The sequence below is a fragment of the Simochromis diagramma genome, unplaced genomic scaffold (genome assembly GCF_900408965.1).
Source record: "Simochromis diagramma unplaced genomic scaffold, fSimDia1.1 OVJJ01000610.1, whole genome shotgun sequence".
Classification (NCBI taxonomy): Eukaryota; Metazoa; Chordata; class Actinopteri; order Cichliformes; family Cichlidae; genus Simochromis; species Simochromis diagramma.
Genome location: NW_024387063.1, coordinates 793,575 through 808,857, shown reverse-complemented (window position 1 = coordinate 808,857; position 15,283 = coordinate 793,575). Strand labels below are relative to the sequence as shown.

The 15,283-nt window shown below is 40.9% G+C and overlaps 2 protein-coding genes across 3 annotated transcripts; one reads left to right on the top strand and one right to left on the bottom strand.

The window, feature by feature from the left end:
* The first annotated feature begins 823 nt into the window (after positions 1–823).
* Positions 824–5,543, top strand: LOC120742090 (39S ribosomal protein L4, mitochondrial-like). The gene is given in 6 exon segments (XM_040045245.1): positions 824–926; positions 1,131–1,237; positions 1,747–1,856; positions 3,408–3,481; positions 5,334–5,397; positions 5,399–5,543. Coding segments are annotated over 6 exon segments (507 nt in total). The 5' UTR covers positions 824–838; the 3' UTR covers positions 5,463–5,543.
* A 16-nt stretch (positions 5,544–5,559) lies between these two features.
* On the bottom strand, positions 5,560–15,106 carry si:dkey-23f9.4 (hydrolethalus syndrome protein 1 homolog). 2 transcript variants are annotated; one of them, XM_040045242.1, is made up of 12 exons: positions 14,898–15,106; positions 14,365–14,518; positions 13,584–13,703; positions 13,425–13,498; positions 13,007–13,209; positions 12,314–12,369; positions 9,829–9,998; positions 9,361–9,406; positions 9,225–9,279; positions 8,753–8,834; positions 8,510–8,536; positions 5,560–5,736 (listed from the first exon to the last, which is right to left on the bottom strand). In XM_040045242.1, the coding sequence occupies exons 2-12, from the start codon at positions 14,462–14,464 to the stop codon at positions 5,617–5,619; spliced, it is 1,053 nt and encodes a 350-aa protein (XP_039901176.1). In that variant the 5' UTR covers positions 14,465–14,518; positions 14,898–15,106; the 3' UTR covers positions 5,560–5,616. The 2 variants fall into 2 exon arrangements, with proteins under 2 accessions (XP_039901176.1, XP_039901175.1); XM_040045241.1 differs by having other exon boundaries at positions 14,365–14,502; positions 14,898–15,104.
* Positions 15,107–15,283: the final 177 nt, after the last annotated feature.

Sequence of the window (15,283 nt, the reverse complement as noted above, 5' to 3'; positions counted from 1 at the left end):
CGAACGCAGATTCACTGAGCGCTCAACACAGACAGCATCGTCAGAAGGAAAATTGATAAATAAATATACAAATGTTGTATTGTTCGATACATATGCGTACCGAACCGAAAGCACTGTATCGAACGGTTAATATCGATACGAATATCGTTGCACCCCTAATATATATATATATATATATATATATATATATATATACACACACACACATATATATATATACACACACATATATATATACACATATACATATACACACACACACACACACACACACACACACATATATATATATACACACACATATATGTATATATATATATATATATACACACATGTATGTATATATATATATATATATACACACATATATGTATATATATATATATACACACATATATGTATATATATATATATATACACACATGTATGTGTCCCTTGACCACAGAGGGTTAAGGAGACTCACCTTCATTCCATTTCCAGAGTGTAGCAACCAACCACCTGTGTGAAATCTGAAATACCCATGATGTTGATTCAAAATGTGCTCTGGCACAATCATAGGCATTGGTTGCTACTGAAAGCAAGAAATAAAGCTGGTCTGCGTTATGGGCTAATCCATTTCTTAATGGTGGAAGGGGGGGGGGGGTGTAACACAATGGAATACATTCAGTTTTAGAATTTATATTTAGTGTTAGCTGTAGATGGCTCAAAGTGTCAATGCTCTTATTTTAATAAACAACAATGTCATATGCAAAACTAGGGTGGTACTATAGGTGGCAAGAGATCATTTTAGGGTGGCCACCCCATGCCGCCCTTCTAGATCCGCCCCTACAGTAAATCCATGTACCCATACAGCTGGAATCCCTGGAAACAGAAAGGAAGTGGACGAGCTCGGCATGGAAGCATCCGATCACCCATATGGAGAGGAGGTGCCTCTTTTTGATCTTATTGTAAAACTTCTGTTTTCATTTTTTCCCTGTCTGCTGTTGAATGAACATCTGTTTTATAGTCCAGCGTATGCTCGTCTCTGTGTCATGACTCCCAGAAACATGATCACCCTTCAGTGGAGTTGATCTGGAAGGATTCCCATGCTGGAGGCCAGTATGGTCTGACTGGTTCTGTGTTTCATTCAGGTGGAGTGTCTCATGGACCCAGAGGACCCACCAGTTACTACTACATGTTACCCATGAAAGTTCGAGTGCAAGGACTCAAAGTGGCGCTGAGCTCCAAGATGGCTCAGGTAAGAGAAACCCCTTTGTTTCATGTGAAGAGCAAATACAGCTGCTAGTGATGTTAGAGGCTCATAACATCTGTAATAAGAGTTGTAAAACATGCAGTAACATTTGACGGTGTCCACAAGCAGCTGTTTTTGTCACCCACTTATCTCAAGCGCTTATTGCTGTTGTTATGATGTCACAGAGACGATAACCCGTACAGATATCTCACATGTGTGAATACAGAAGCCGCACCCACCTATTGTTCAGACCCTTTGTTTGCAGTGGTTAGCCACTTAGAAGAAACCCTTTATGTTCTCATATCATTTCTTGAGAGTATTTGGTTTGTAGCAGATTGGTGACACTGACGAACTTGTAAGAAAGAAAATCCTTTCTTTATCTGTGACACTATAATTAGAGCACATAACAAATGTGAGAATAGGATACACGATGACTTTAACTACATTATTACGTATCCGTAATATTTCTTGACAGCTGAATACTTTCCCCCCTTTTGAACTGCTTGCTGACACAGGATGATCTTCACATTGTGGACTCCCTGAACATCCCCACACCAGACTCTCAGTACCTGCTTGACCTCATCAGACACAGACACTGGGGAGAGTCTGTGTTAATAGTGGATGTGTGAGTATCTTTAGCAGCACTTCTGTACAAATGCGAAGGCGGTCGCACTTTTTCTCCTCTCCTCCTTACCCTTATCTTCCTTGCTTAGCCTCTTGTATCCTTGTCTTGTCTCGTGTGTATTACTTTCCCTCGAACAGTCTCTCACTGTCGTTCTCTAAAACCTAAAAGAGAATTATGGATTTGATCAACTGGTCTCTGAATGCTATTGACACCCTTTTCTCAACGAGAAGTCTGGGCTCGGGAGAGCCCGAGTGCCCTGGAGGGACTTTCCCTGCCAGATACACGATGTCCTGGCAGTCCTGGCAGGACTGTCGATCGAGGACGCTGAAGATATCTACCTATTCGGAACCATGATAACAGGGTTCTTGCTGATCGGAGCTGGCTTGGCCCTGACTTATCGGAGAAATAAGAGAGCGGAACCAGCTGTTCAAACCCCCCCAAGGCTGACCGCTGGAATTGAAGCGATGGGACGAGGCGCGACCTCACACAACGAACGCAGCATGGTTAACACCTTGGAGATGCTTACGGCTGCCGTGAAGACTCAAAATAACAACATTGAGCGTATGATGGGATACATCAGAGAGAGGCCTGCTCAAAATGACACCCTTGAGCGAAAGTTGTGGGGTTGTGGGGTCTCAGAATCAAAAGAATGACAACACCACGGAACAGAAGTTTGATACCATCATGGGGAGGCTCGCGGCTCTCCAACGGGAGATCGAGAGACCAGTGCCAGAGTGTTAAAGAATAGCTTGAAATTCGGAGCTGCTCGCATAAAGGAGAAATCAACAATATTCAACATATGGACACCACGGTGCCAGCTGCTCAGGCCCAAGGCTGGAGCCAATCAACAACTCCCTGATAATGACTGTGTGATGACTATTCTTCCCATCCCATGCAAGGCCACCTGGATTGGCTAGCAGACTGTTTATTTAGCCTGATAGGGCGAAGGACACTGTCTCAGCTGAACTATGGACACGCACACACATACACTTACACTGATAAGCACTCACACATCCCCTGTCCCCTTCCAACGCCTTCGATGCTTGTTGCCTCCTGGGAACACGAGGTGGGTCTGGGCCCGCACTGGAGAGTCGGCGCAGTGGCAGGATGGCTGCTGTGTTGCCTGGGAGAACTCCTTATCCCCTACCCAACCCTGTTACTGGTCACGTGCTCTATAATGTTGTACTGTGGACATTTATGTGCTTTTCTGTGCAGAGGAGTTTTTTTGTTTCCTGTTCTCATGCTGTCCTCCTGTAGCCCAGCATGAGTAGAGGTCTCTTTTTTTCCTCTTGTACCTTTCCCACTGTAGTGTACATTTCAGTGTTTTTTTCTGTAATGCAACCGTTCTCTGACTTGTATCCCCATGTGATGTCTGTGTTGTATGTGTAAGGTCGGGGGGCGGGTTCATTCCACTGCAGGGCAACCTGCCACTGAATGTGGCGAATAAACTTTGAACTCTAACTCGAAATGATCAACTTTAAAATCTGTTTGAATCTCCACCACTGGACGCCCACTGTTGCTCAGTGCTCACGTTGTTGTTGTTGCTTTCAGAGGTGAAGACTTTTCTGAAAACATCCTTCAGGCCACGGCAAACTTGAAGACAGTGAACATCATTCCAGCAATCGGTAAGTTCACACTGAGTGATTTTTGTCTCTCTTAACTCAGTTTTAGCAGATTAATTCAGTGGTTCCCAAACTTTTTTCGAAGGGCCCCCCTTTGTTTTACAGAAAAATGTTCGCGCCCCCCTCGTGCGCACACACACACACGCGCGCACTAACACATCCTCCAACCACACACACCCATATTTGCTCAATTGCGGTTTATTTCACACCTCAAACATTTACTAAACAATTAAGCAAATACAAGTAATCTGCAGGTAGTAAGAAAATAAACTACTAACGCACCTACACGGGTATTTTTGAAAACGCAGCTGTTTCTTCCACACGTAAACGGCGTTTCGAATCACCAAAAACTGAGATTTTTTAAAACTAATTTTTTGCGTTTACGTGTGGACGAGGAATACAGAGTTCTTCACGCAACGTTTATGGTATGTGCCTTTTTTCACGTCAGCTGTGCGCCACGTTATTGCTTACATGAGAGGAATTGCAGAATGGCAGATAGTCAGATTAACAGTATTTTGTCTATCTTCAGGTTTTACACGCTTACATATAAACACGCAGTTACTGTCCCTCTATTTACAAAGGCAGAGGCATCACGGTGTAATTATTTTACATCCATCCATCCATTCGCTTCCGCTTATCCTTTTCAGGGTCGCGGGGGGCGCTGGAGCCTATCCCAGCTGTCATAGGGCGAGAGGCGGGGTACACCCTGGACAGGTCGCCATTCTGTCGCAGGGCTAACACAGAGAGACAGACAACCATTCGCACTCACATTCACTCGCACATTCACACCTGTGGCTGTAGCTCAGGTGGCAGAGCAGGTCAGCCACTAATCAGAAGGTTGGTGGTTCGATCCCAGGCTACTTCCTGGCTGCATGCCAAATATCCTTGGGCAAGATACTAACCCCATGTTTGCCTACTGGTGGTGGTCAGAGGGCCCGGTGGCGCCAGTGTCCGGCAGCCTCGCTTCTGTCAGTGCGCCCCAGGGCAGCTGTGGCTACAATGTAGCTTGCCATCACCAGTGTGTGAATGTGAGTGTGAATGGTTGTCTGTCTCTCTGTGTTAGCCCTGCGACAGAATGGCGACCTGTCCAGGGTGTACCCCGCTTCTCTGTGAAGCGCTTTGGGGTCCTTAGGGACTAGAAAAGCGCTATACAAATGCAGGCCATTTACCATTTTACACCTAATGGCAATTTGGATTATCCAATTAACCTATCCCCACAAGCTGCATGTCTTTGGATTATTTTACATGTAGTTTTTTTTTTCCTCCATCCATCCATCCATCCATCCATCTTCATCTGCTTTATCCGAGGCCGGGTCGCAGGGGCAGCAGCCTAAGCAAAGAGGCCCAGACCTCCCTCTCCCCAGCCACCTCCTCCAGCTTATCCGGGGGAATACCAAGGCGTTCCCAGGCCAGCCGAGAGATATAATCTCTCCAGCGTGTCCTGGGTCTGCCCCGGGGCCTCCTCCCGGTGGGACATGCCTGGAACACCTCACCCAGGAGGCGCCCAGGGGGCATCCTTGTCAGATGCCCGAACCACCTCAGCTGGCTCCTTTCGATGTGGAGCAGCAGCTGCTCTACTCTGAGCCCCTCCCGGATGGCCGAACTTCTCACCCTATCTCTAAGGGAGAGGCCAGCCACCCTGTAATAATATTCAACATTGCTATCAATACATTTTTCAAAAAATGCCTCTCTGTGCAAAATATTTCATGCATTGAAGTCTTTGCAGCACTGTGTCTATGGACCCCTAACATGCCAGTTTAATTAAACAGTTGTTAAAAAGCTCAGGGTTTTAAGTGTTATATGTAACAAATCTCTTCTTTAAAACTCACACAGTTTGTCATATTTTCTCTCTCAGGTCTGAATGTCCACAGCATGCTGAAACATGAAGCCATCGTCCTCACTTTGGAAACGGTTAGGTTTCTGGCACGATGAACGTTACACGCCTCTCTACCCGTTTAAACTAACCTACTCTGACTTTCCTTAAACAGTGACCTGTAACATATTAACTGAGTTAAGTGAGTCACATTTTCTTTGTTTTTATTTTTTGTAACAAGAAAGTCAATAATAAATAACTCCAATGATTAAAAAAAAATGCAAAAGTTTAATAAAAATATGTAAAAACAACATGCAGAGTGTAATCATTTGTATGGAAGGAGACCACTGGCCAAATCATTCCTGATCTTCCAGCGAAGTGCTGACCGTTTCTTCTCTGTTGGCACGATGTAGGTGTTGGGTACGTAAACTCTCAGAGGTTTAGGCTGCAAAGACGAGGGATAAACTGTTTAACCACTAAAGCTGATCACTTTCGGATGTTCTGAGTCTCCAACTGTGATCTATGCAACAGCAGGCTCAGATATGTAAGCCACTTAAACAGTTGAGAGACGTTTTGTGTAGATTTTTGATCTCAGTTCTTTACACATCAAGTTAAAGGAAAATTTAGCTCTGTTTGGCAAGTGACTGTTGTGTTTGTTACACGTGGTCAAAGAGATTCAAATAGAAATCTTACTCTGAACACAGTGCTACCTTTATTTACCCTTTAACACGTCTCAGAACATCCACACTCTCCTATAAACAGCTGCCCATTGTGTTCTTGGAAAATATTTGCAGAATGTGTAAAGATCCAAAGATAAGATCCAACCACAGAGGGTTAAGACTTTAAAGGACGGAGATAAAACAATAAACTCTTGTTTCAGACAAAATCTGAAATAAAGAGCTGCAGGTCATTGCACTTGGGACATATTTGCATTTCTTACAAATTCGTCCATGAGATAGATGTACACTACCAGTCAAAAGGTTGAACACACCTTCTCATTTCATGTTTTTCATTTATTTTTATTTTTCCTCTGATACATTTTAACCTTCCGGTTGAGTGAACGCTGGCGCGACTTGCTGCCGCTACTCATCGCTACCTCTGTCGCTACCGGATTCCTGTCCTGTTCCTGTCTCTACGGCCCACCGGTGTGTCTGTCCGGTTCTTCCTGTCCGTGATGTGGCCTCTCAGGATCTATGCACTGTCTGTGTGGGTCTGGATCTTTATGTCATTGATCTTCTGACTTTGCACTGGGATCCATCAGTATACAGCTGATGAGCTCGTCCAAATTCCAAAAATACACCTAGACTTGGTCCCTAATGCTCAATGTAGCTCCTCTGTCTTAATTCCACCCCCTTCTCACTTCCTCTCTGTTTTTCAACTTCTGTCTTTAATTAATATTGCTGATCTCATCCACAAATCAAAGCCTTCTACCTGCCAGCTTGATCTTATCCCCACTGTCCTTGTCAAAACCTGTTTACCCCCTCTCCTTCCCCTCATATCTGCTATTATTCACTCTTCACTCACCACTGGAACTGTTCCTGCTTCTTTCAAAGTTGCCGCCATTACCCCAATCCTGAAAAAAACAGGTCTAGATCCCAACAACTTTAACAATTTTCGTCCTATCTCCTAGATTGGAGATAGGACTCATTCCTCTCAAAAATTCTTGAAAAAATAGTTGCTTCACAAGTCCATCTACACCTAACTGATAATAACCTTTACGAACAGTTCCAGTCTGGTTTCCGTCCTCTGCATAGCACCGAAACTGCTCTTATAAAAATAACAAACAATCTTCTTATGGCAGCTGATTCTGGTCTCCTCTCCATCCTTATTCTCCTTGATCTGAGTGCAGCCTTTGACACCATCTCTCATCCCATTCTTCTTAGCAGATTAGCTTCTATTGGTCTCTCTCATACTCCATTAGCCTGGTTTAAATCATACCTGTCTGACCGCACTCAGTTCATTCAATAAAATCCTTCACTTCTCAGCCTTCTCTATCTACTGGGGTGCCCCAGGGATCTGTCCTCAGGCCCCTCCTTTTCATCATTTAGCTTCTTCCACTCTGACACATTTTTCGTAAATATAACATTCAGTTCCACTGCTATGCTGATGACACCCAGCTTTACCTCTCTACCAAACCCGATTCTACTCTTCCTCCACCCTCCCTCACCCTCTGCTTAGCTGAACTCAATTCCTGGTTCTCCTCCAACTTCCTTAAACTCAACAGCAATAAATCAGAACTTCTCCTGGTCGGCACTAAACGATTGCTATCCAGAATTAACGATTTCTCTCTCACTATCAATAATTCGCTGGTCCCTATCTCTCCCTCTGTGAAAAGCTTGGGTGTCATTCTTGATAGCACATTGTCCTTTAATTCACATATCAATAATGTCACACGTGCAACATATTTTCAACTCCGTAACATCAATCGCCTCCGCCCTTTCCTCACTCCTCATGCCACTGCCATTCTCGTCCATAATCTTGTTATCTCTCGAATTGATTACTGTAACTCACTATTATTTGGCCTTACATAAAAATCCATTAACAAGCTCCAACGTGTCCAGAACTCCCGTATTATTACTAGGACTTCCTCTACCCACCACATCTCCCCAATCCTGAAGTAGCTACACTGGCTCCCGGTTAAATTTCGCATCCATTTTAAAATAATCCTTTATACATTTAAGGCTATTCATTCTCTCTCTCCGATTTAGTACAGATGAACTTCCCATCCCGATGCCTCAGATCTTCATCTTCTCTTTCTCTCTCTGTTCCTTCCGCTCATCTGATTACAATGGGGGGCGGGGCTTTTAGTTGTTCTGCCCCTCGACTTTGGAATTTCTTACCCCCTGACCTCAGTAATAGTAGTTCATTCCCTCATTTTAAGTCCACCCTCAAAACTCATCTGTTTAAAATTGTTTATGTTTAAACCTCTGTATGCTCTTAACTTTTATCTGTTATTCTTATTATTGTGTATATTTCCAGTTTTTGTGTTTTTATTTGTTGTACAGTGTCCTTGGGTGCTTTGAAAGGCGCTATTTTTAAATAAAATGTATTATTTGTATTATTATTATTATTATTATTATTATTATTATTATTATTATTATTTTTACCATAATTTATTTTATGTTTTGAGAGACATTATCCAAAGTTTGTATTCACACAACTTGTGTACAAAAGGACAAATGAGAAATAGAAAAAAAAAAATCTGGAGAAATACTTACTGGTGGAGGCTGATATGTGAGCCGTTGCTGAAAAGAAAAACATACACTCATAAGTACTTCCAATAAACATTGCTGCCCAGGACAATGAAACAAAACAGGAAGTTTATAAGTCAGATCATTCTATTACTGAGAAAAGCGACGGTGTAATAACTTTATGTCTCATCCCACAAGTATGAAAACAAAGATGATTGAACATCTATGTGAGGAGTGCTAACACTTGCCTATTGAAGTTATATTTTCTACCTTAATCTCTGAGCGCAGTACCCTCCTGTCCTTCTCTCCTGAAAGTTTGAACATCTCCCAGAGCTGCTTGTACTGGAAATACCTGCAGATATAAGAAAACCCAGTGAGCAAACATGTAACCATCACATCAATGTGAACCTGATGGGTGTGATTCTTCCAGACTGCTGCTGTATTAAGGAAGTACAAACAGAATGTTACAGAACTGTTATACAACATGAGGATAATCAATTAAAATTACTGTCCTTTATTTGGCATAATTACTGTCTAACTTACACTAACACAAGTTATAGGAAGTACTGAAGTGCTGTATGGAAGCATTAAGGTGCTGCACATGAGTCTTCTAATGGAAAAGAAATCATTAAGAAACCTATCAGGAGCCTCTAGAATCATAATTCCACATTATTTCAGGTGTGAGTCTCAAACAGAAGTGGCAATCCTTTTCATTTTTTAACCACTGCATTTTGTAACTTACTTGGCTACTGGGTCAGTCTTCTTTATGGTCTGTTGACTCATCACTGGCCGGATGACTGAAATGAAAATCTATGTGAGAAATTATCGAAAGTTCAGAGAAAGAAAAATCTTTATATTGTGCTTTATTGCCAGCTTACAGGACTTTGGTTTGGGCCTTATATCACCATCACTCTTAGTTCGAGTCTGCTTCCCCCACAAAGAAAGACAAACAGAAGAAAAAAAACAAGACATTACATCTTCAACTGTTATTAACAGAAGAAAATGTGTTAGTTTTATTAATATAATATAGCTATAGATATAATATCGCATAAAATCTCAACAACAGTCTCCTCAAGGCACTTTGTATTGTAAACTAAGACCCTACAACAGGGTAAACCCATAGAGAGAGAACAGCAACAATCAAATGACCCCTTTATGAGCAAGCACTTGGTGACAGTGGGAAGGAAAAAAAAATTCCTTTTAACAGGATGAAATATCTGGCAGAACCAGGCTAAGGGAAGGGCAGCTATCCCCCCTCACCAGTTGGCAGGAGGAGCAAGATAGGACAGAAGACACACTTTGAACTCTATTAAATTTCTTAAATCTTAAGAGACTACATTACCCACCATGCCTTTCATGTACGATTCAAAAGCGCTTAAAGACACTCTTTCACTCTCAGAGGTCTGAGTGTCGCTCTGATCGTCCAGGTCTTCATTGTCTGACTCAGGTGACTCCTGCTCAGGTGATGTGGCTAAATGAAGTTGAGCCAGTCTTTCTTCCAGACAGCTCGCTGTACCTGCAAACACAAATTACTAACCATCAGCAAACCCAACACTTCACTCTCAGCTACTTTAAAAGAGACATAGTTTGCTTATTTCCAACTCCATATTTGAAGAGAGTAGCAAAGTCTGTGTTAATACATGTATAAATATTAAACTTTCCCTGCTAAAATTAGCAAATTTCCATATTTTTGCCACAATTCAAAATAATTCTTTTTAATTTGATAGTGAGCCTTGGTTCTGCTTCAAGGTTCATCTACTCTCTGACAGAATTACATTTTAGTTCCTCTTCCTATAAGTGGCTCCAAGACAACATTCCCCTGATTGGCTGCCCTCAAAGGGTTGAAAAAACGGCCTTAAAATGAGCATTTAGATCAGTGAGAAGCTTAAGTCTCACATCGATTACTAACACACATGAACACCTCATTATTTAAAACACTCGACCTGTTTAACAGAAGTATTTATTTTGTAATAGTACATATGTATGTTAGAAAATAAGGGAAAGCATAATCAGCCCACCTTTTAAACTTTTCATATCAACACTAATTGAGAAGTCAATTTACAATTAATGTGATGTTGAGATTTAATACCTGCATTAAAAATGTACATCTTATATCAAGAAATTTAACTCTTTGAAAAATTGTTTTCATACAACATGGATTTATTTTTCTGAATATAAATTCAATAACCTTTTTTTTAAATGTCCAAACTGGGATGTAATTTATTATTCAAAGCTGACCTTTTTATGGCTAAATGCCCAAAAACATGTAGCCCATTTCTGAGCCTCTGACCAAACAGCAAAAAAAAAAAAACCTCCTTACAGTAACAAGTATCATGACGTGCTGATTTAGAAGCTGGAAAACATTTACCCCTGTCCTGTCTGAGGTTTCCTTCCCACTCTGCACAGATGTTGCCATACATCATGGTCGAGCTAATGTTCACTCTGGAGTCAATAAACTTGATGTCTTTGTTGCTCGAAGACTCGTCTGGATCTTCACACTCCGCTTTTCCTCCGACGTCTTTCTTGACATTATTGAACCCATGAAGGTCGTGCACCTCTATTTCTTGTTTTTGCTTCTCGTTCAGCCGGAACATGTCTTCAGCCTGAACAGTGCGATGCTGTTCTTTTGGTGCTTTCTTTTCAGATGCCGCATGTAGATCGCACTCCTCCTCACCTGCCTGCTTTTTCTTCTGTTCCGAATGCACTTCTGTGATGTGGATGATTTCTCTACAGCACGCCACATTATCAAAAATCTTGCTGACCTCTAACACAGACAGTTCATTGAAGTCTGGCTTATGTGTAGGTTCAATAAAGTCGCCAAAGCTGCTGAGTGACCGACTGTCCTCTTCGTCCTCTCTCATCTCAGACAGACTATCCTGATCAAACTCTGTTATGGTGTGGTCATCTCTGTACTCTGCTCCCTCCTGCCCCTCTGGTTTGTAGGTCCCGTAGCCAGAGGTCATCAGACTTGGTGCGAGACTATCTGGACTGCTACTACACCTTTCTTCTTCCTCCTCCTCATCGTTATTTGTCTTATCCAAACTTTCCTTGCTGAAGTTGCTCTGGTTGTTCAACCCACTCTTTACCTCCTCTGAAGCCCCCTGAAGTAAATCTTCTGCATCGGTGGCTGGTTTAGAGTCAATCATTCGCTCAATCTCATCCTCTTCTTCTTCTTCTTCTTTCTCCTCATCTCCATCAGACCAAAATGAGGAGGAAAGGGAATTCTTGCCATCTTCACTCTCTTCGTCTGACTGAGTGCTGCACATTTTGTACATGTTGAGTTTGCACTGCAACTCAGGTGTATGGAGTGTGTGATCTGAGAAGGCACAGGACTTAAGGAAGTAGCTAAGAGGATTAGCTGAAGCCTCAAAAGCTTCTTCTCACTGGAACAGCGCCCACTGCTGCTGACCAAAAGGAATTACACTGCTGCATTTACTCTTTAATGCTGCTTGTTTCAATAGTTGTTTCTTATTGTGAGACAATGAAGGCCAGGGTTCAACTATAAACATGAAACTTCGGATAAAACTTGTTGTGATCCATAAATACAAACTGGATATCTACAGCAGTACTCAGTCAATTTATTCTTTCATTTTCTTCTTGAAATTATTTCTGCACTTCAGTTTACCTATTTTTTTTTTATTCTAATCTAGTTATAGTAAAGCTACCTAAAAAAAAAAAAATCCCAATTTGATTAATAGTACACAGTACAATTGTACATTACAGCTTTGTGAAAACATAAAATCAAACATTATTACTTATTATTTTAGAACAATAAACCTTAAAGCAGATGATCAGAAGATATTACAGATCTTTAGCTTTAGTTTTTGTTACCTGAGTCTTCACTGTAGACTGATTCATCACAGACAAGTGACTGTCCTTTGTGTTTCCTGAGGGGCGGGAAGCATAATTAGAGTTGAAGACCTTCTCCATTTGGCACATCTGGAACAAGTCATCTCTCCACAATAAGTTGACTTGTTCCAGATGTGCCACAAATTCCCTGTTAGTGTTAGCCAATGAAGAAATGATATAAAAAGAGAAGAATATGTCAATGATTAAAAAAACAACTTAAATTTGAATATCGACCTGCGATATAAATTGGAGATCGGTGTCAGAGATGATGAAAAACACGGGTTTTATTTCATATTTATTTAAAATCTTGGGCTAAACTGTAATAAAGTTTAAAGTTTAAATAAACTGTAAAAAAATAAAACAGACTAATCCAGACAGTAAGCACATAGGCCCATAAACCCATAGACTCTTTCACTCGTGAGCCATTAGTGGTTACAGAGCAGAATAACATGAAAAAAACAAACAAAAATAAACAAACAAACTTGTTCTTTGGTAATCAGAACAAAATTGTATCCGGAAAGCTGTTTCCTAGAAACGCATGAAATCCTACTCTTTACGTGCTTTTTTTATTAATACAAAGAAAAATCCAGCTGCTGCTAGTTGGAAAGACAAATGAAACTAAAATTAACTCTGGACAAACAAATGAAAAAATTAGCACACGATTCGCAAAACTACCTCAGAACTTTTCTCTTGATGAAGTGTCTCCCCTGGGTGTCTGGGGTAGATGTGTAGCTATCTGTCAGTGGTGAGTGGATGGTATCTTCAAGATCCTGCTCCACCTGAAGCCTGCTTGGAGCACCTGGAGGGAGCTTGAGCTTCTGGGCCACCGAGTGTTGAGCGTACGAGTCATAGTCTCCGTTATAACAGTTGATGAGCGTCTGGGTGTGACATTACATGCTTTTAATTTATTGCACATGCCTGACACCATTACAATTAAGACTATGTTTGTTGTCCAATCAAAGTAGTGCTACTCATGACATGATTTTATGTGGCAACACATTAACAGCATTTGTCTCAATAGAGCAATGAATGCAAGAATAAATGAATATAATATAAAAACATATCTTGTATGTTATGAGTCATTAATGCTTACCTTTCTGGCATGGTCTGTACTGCCTGCATGTAGGAAGAATGATTCACTAGTGCCTTTAAAGCAGTGTGGACTAACTGTGGAGAAAAACAGAGCTCAAGTTAGATGTTATTAAGTGTTATAAAAGTGAAATACTCAAAATCACAAAGTGAGTGCTCTGACCCTTTTCTTTGGTATAGGCAGGGGGACTTGGCTGAGGTGTAGTTGCCTGAGATTTGGCATTTATCTCATTTGATGAGGAAAGGCCTTTCCACTCCCCTCGTCGAACCAGCTCATCCAGATCTAATCACAGAAATGACAGTTTTCCCTCAATATTTACTGATTAACATGTCTGCAATCATTTCCTGTAATGTCTGTCATTTCCACATCTATTTCTATTATTACACTCTACCAGAGTAGCTCTGCATGATTCACAGTTCAAAATTATCCTTAACTTCTGTGCAGCCCCTCAGTTCATCTATAGTGTGAAACAACTGTTTAATTTCATCTCTCTTTAGGCTAACTTTCCTCTGATTAACTGCGCCTCAGAAACTGATGGTTTGAACAACACGTGTGCCCATAACTAGAGTTGTGCTCCTGACATAACCACATAAGGGAAATCCATTATCTAAGACAAGTTACACCCCCTCCCCCAAAAAACAACCCAATTACTCAACTCTTTGAAACTCCTAAAGTCTGAGCTTTTTACTCGCAGAGATTACTTACTGAGCTCATTTTTTTGAAACTTTGATTATGTTTAATATATGACAGAAAATTACTGAGCTCATTATTTGAAACGTTTATGTTTAATGTGAGTATATGACAGAAAATTAAGAAAAACAAAAGATCAATTCTTAGAATTAAAAATGTAAATAATCAGTGCACAATAAATATATTAAACTGCAAAACAATATGGCAATGTGAGTTGGGAGGTTTAAGAAGGGTTGGTAGATATATGTTTAACCTTGTTTAAATTCACGCAGCCTGTGCTTTGGTATGTTTTTGTAGCCAAGGAGGGCTAACTGTTCTTGAATTTCCTCCTCTGAGAAATCCAGATTGTCCATAATATTTCCAGCTTCCAGTCACTGATATGAAAACAGTCCTACATGAAAAAAAATCTAAATCAAACACAAAGACAAAAACAGATATGCAGGATGCAAGATGTTATGTCATAAACAAAATGTTCTTTAGATACATGTAAAGCTTTTCAAACACGTTTTACGCATGGGCTTTTATCACAGTGTTGGACAATGAGACACACTTTTAGTATGATTACTAGCGCAGTTGCAATTTTAACAAACAGTCTGTAGATACTCTATAACAAATATCAAATACACCAAGAGTAAATAAATAAGTCTAACATCTGCGTTGATTTCCTACTATCCTAACAACAATTCAAAACTGATTTTACAACAGCTGTTAGCAAGCTTGACTAGCCGTTCCCAACCAGACATAAAGAGAAACGATGTTAACTAATTTTAACTTGTCCGTTCTCACCTTCACACAAGCCGGTTAGGTGTTAGCGTGAACCCATCCTGCTAATGTTACCGGTGTAGTTTATCGAAGTAGTAGTTGCGCTTTATTGTTTGTACAGAGTTAAACACTCAGCACCAAGACAACGCCCGTAAAGAGCTTTGAAAATGACGCCTGCTAACGTCATTGACATAAACATCCGGTCTTTTTCTTCTTCGTTGTACTATTTAGCGATTGACGAGTCGACGCATTACCACCTCCAACTGGACTGGAAAAGTACAACGACGATAATAAATAGTTCTCTTAAATCACATTAATCATCCTCCCAGATAGGAACGCCAGGGCACGGTGTGTGTAACACTGTGAGAGGAAAATGTTAAAGTTGCTTTAATAATATCTTAAAGTAAATG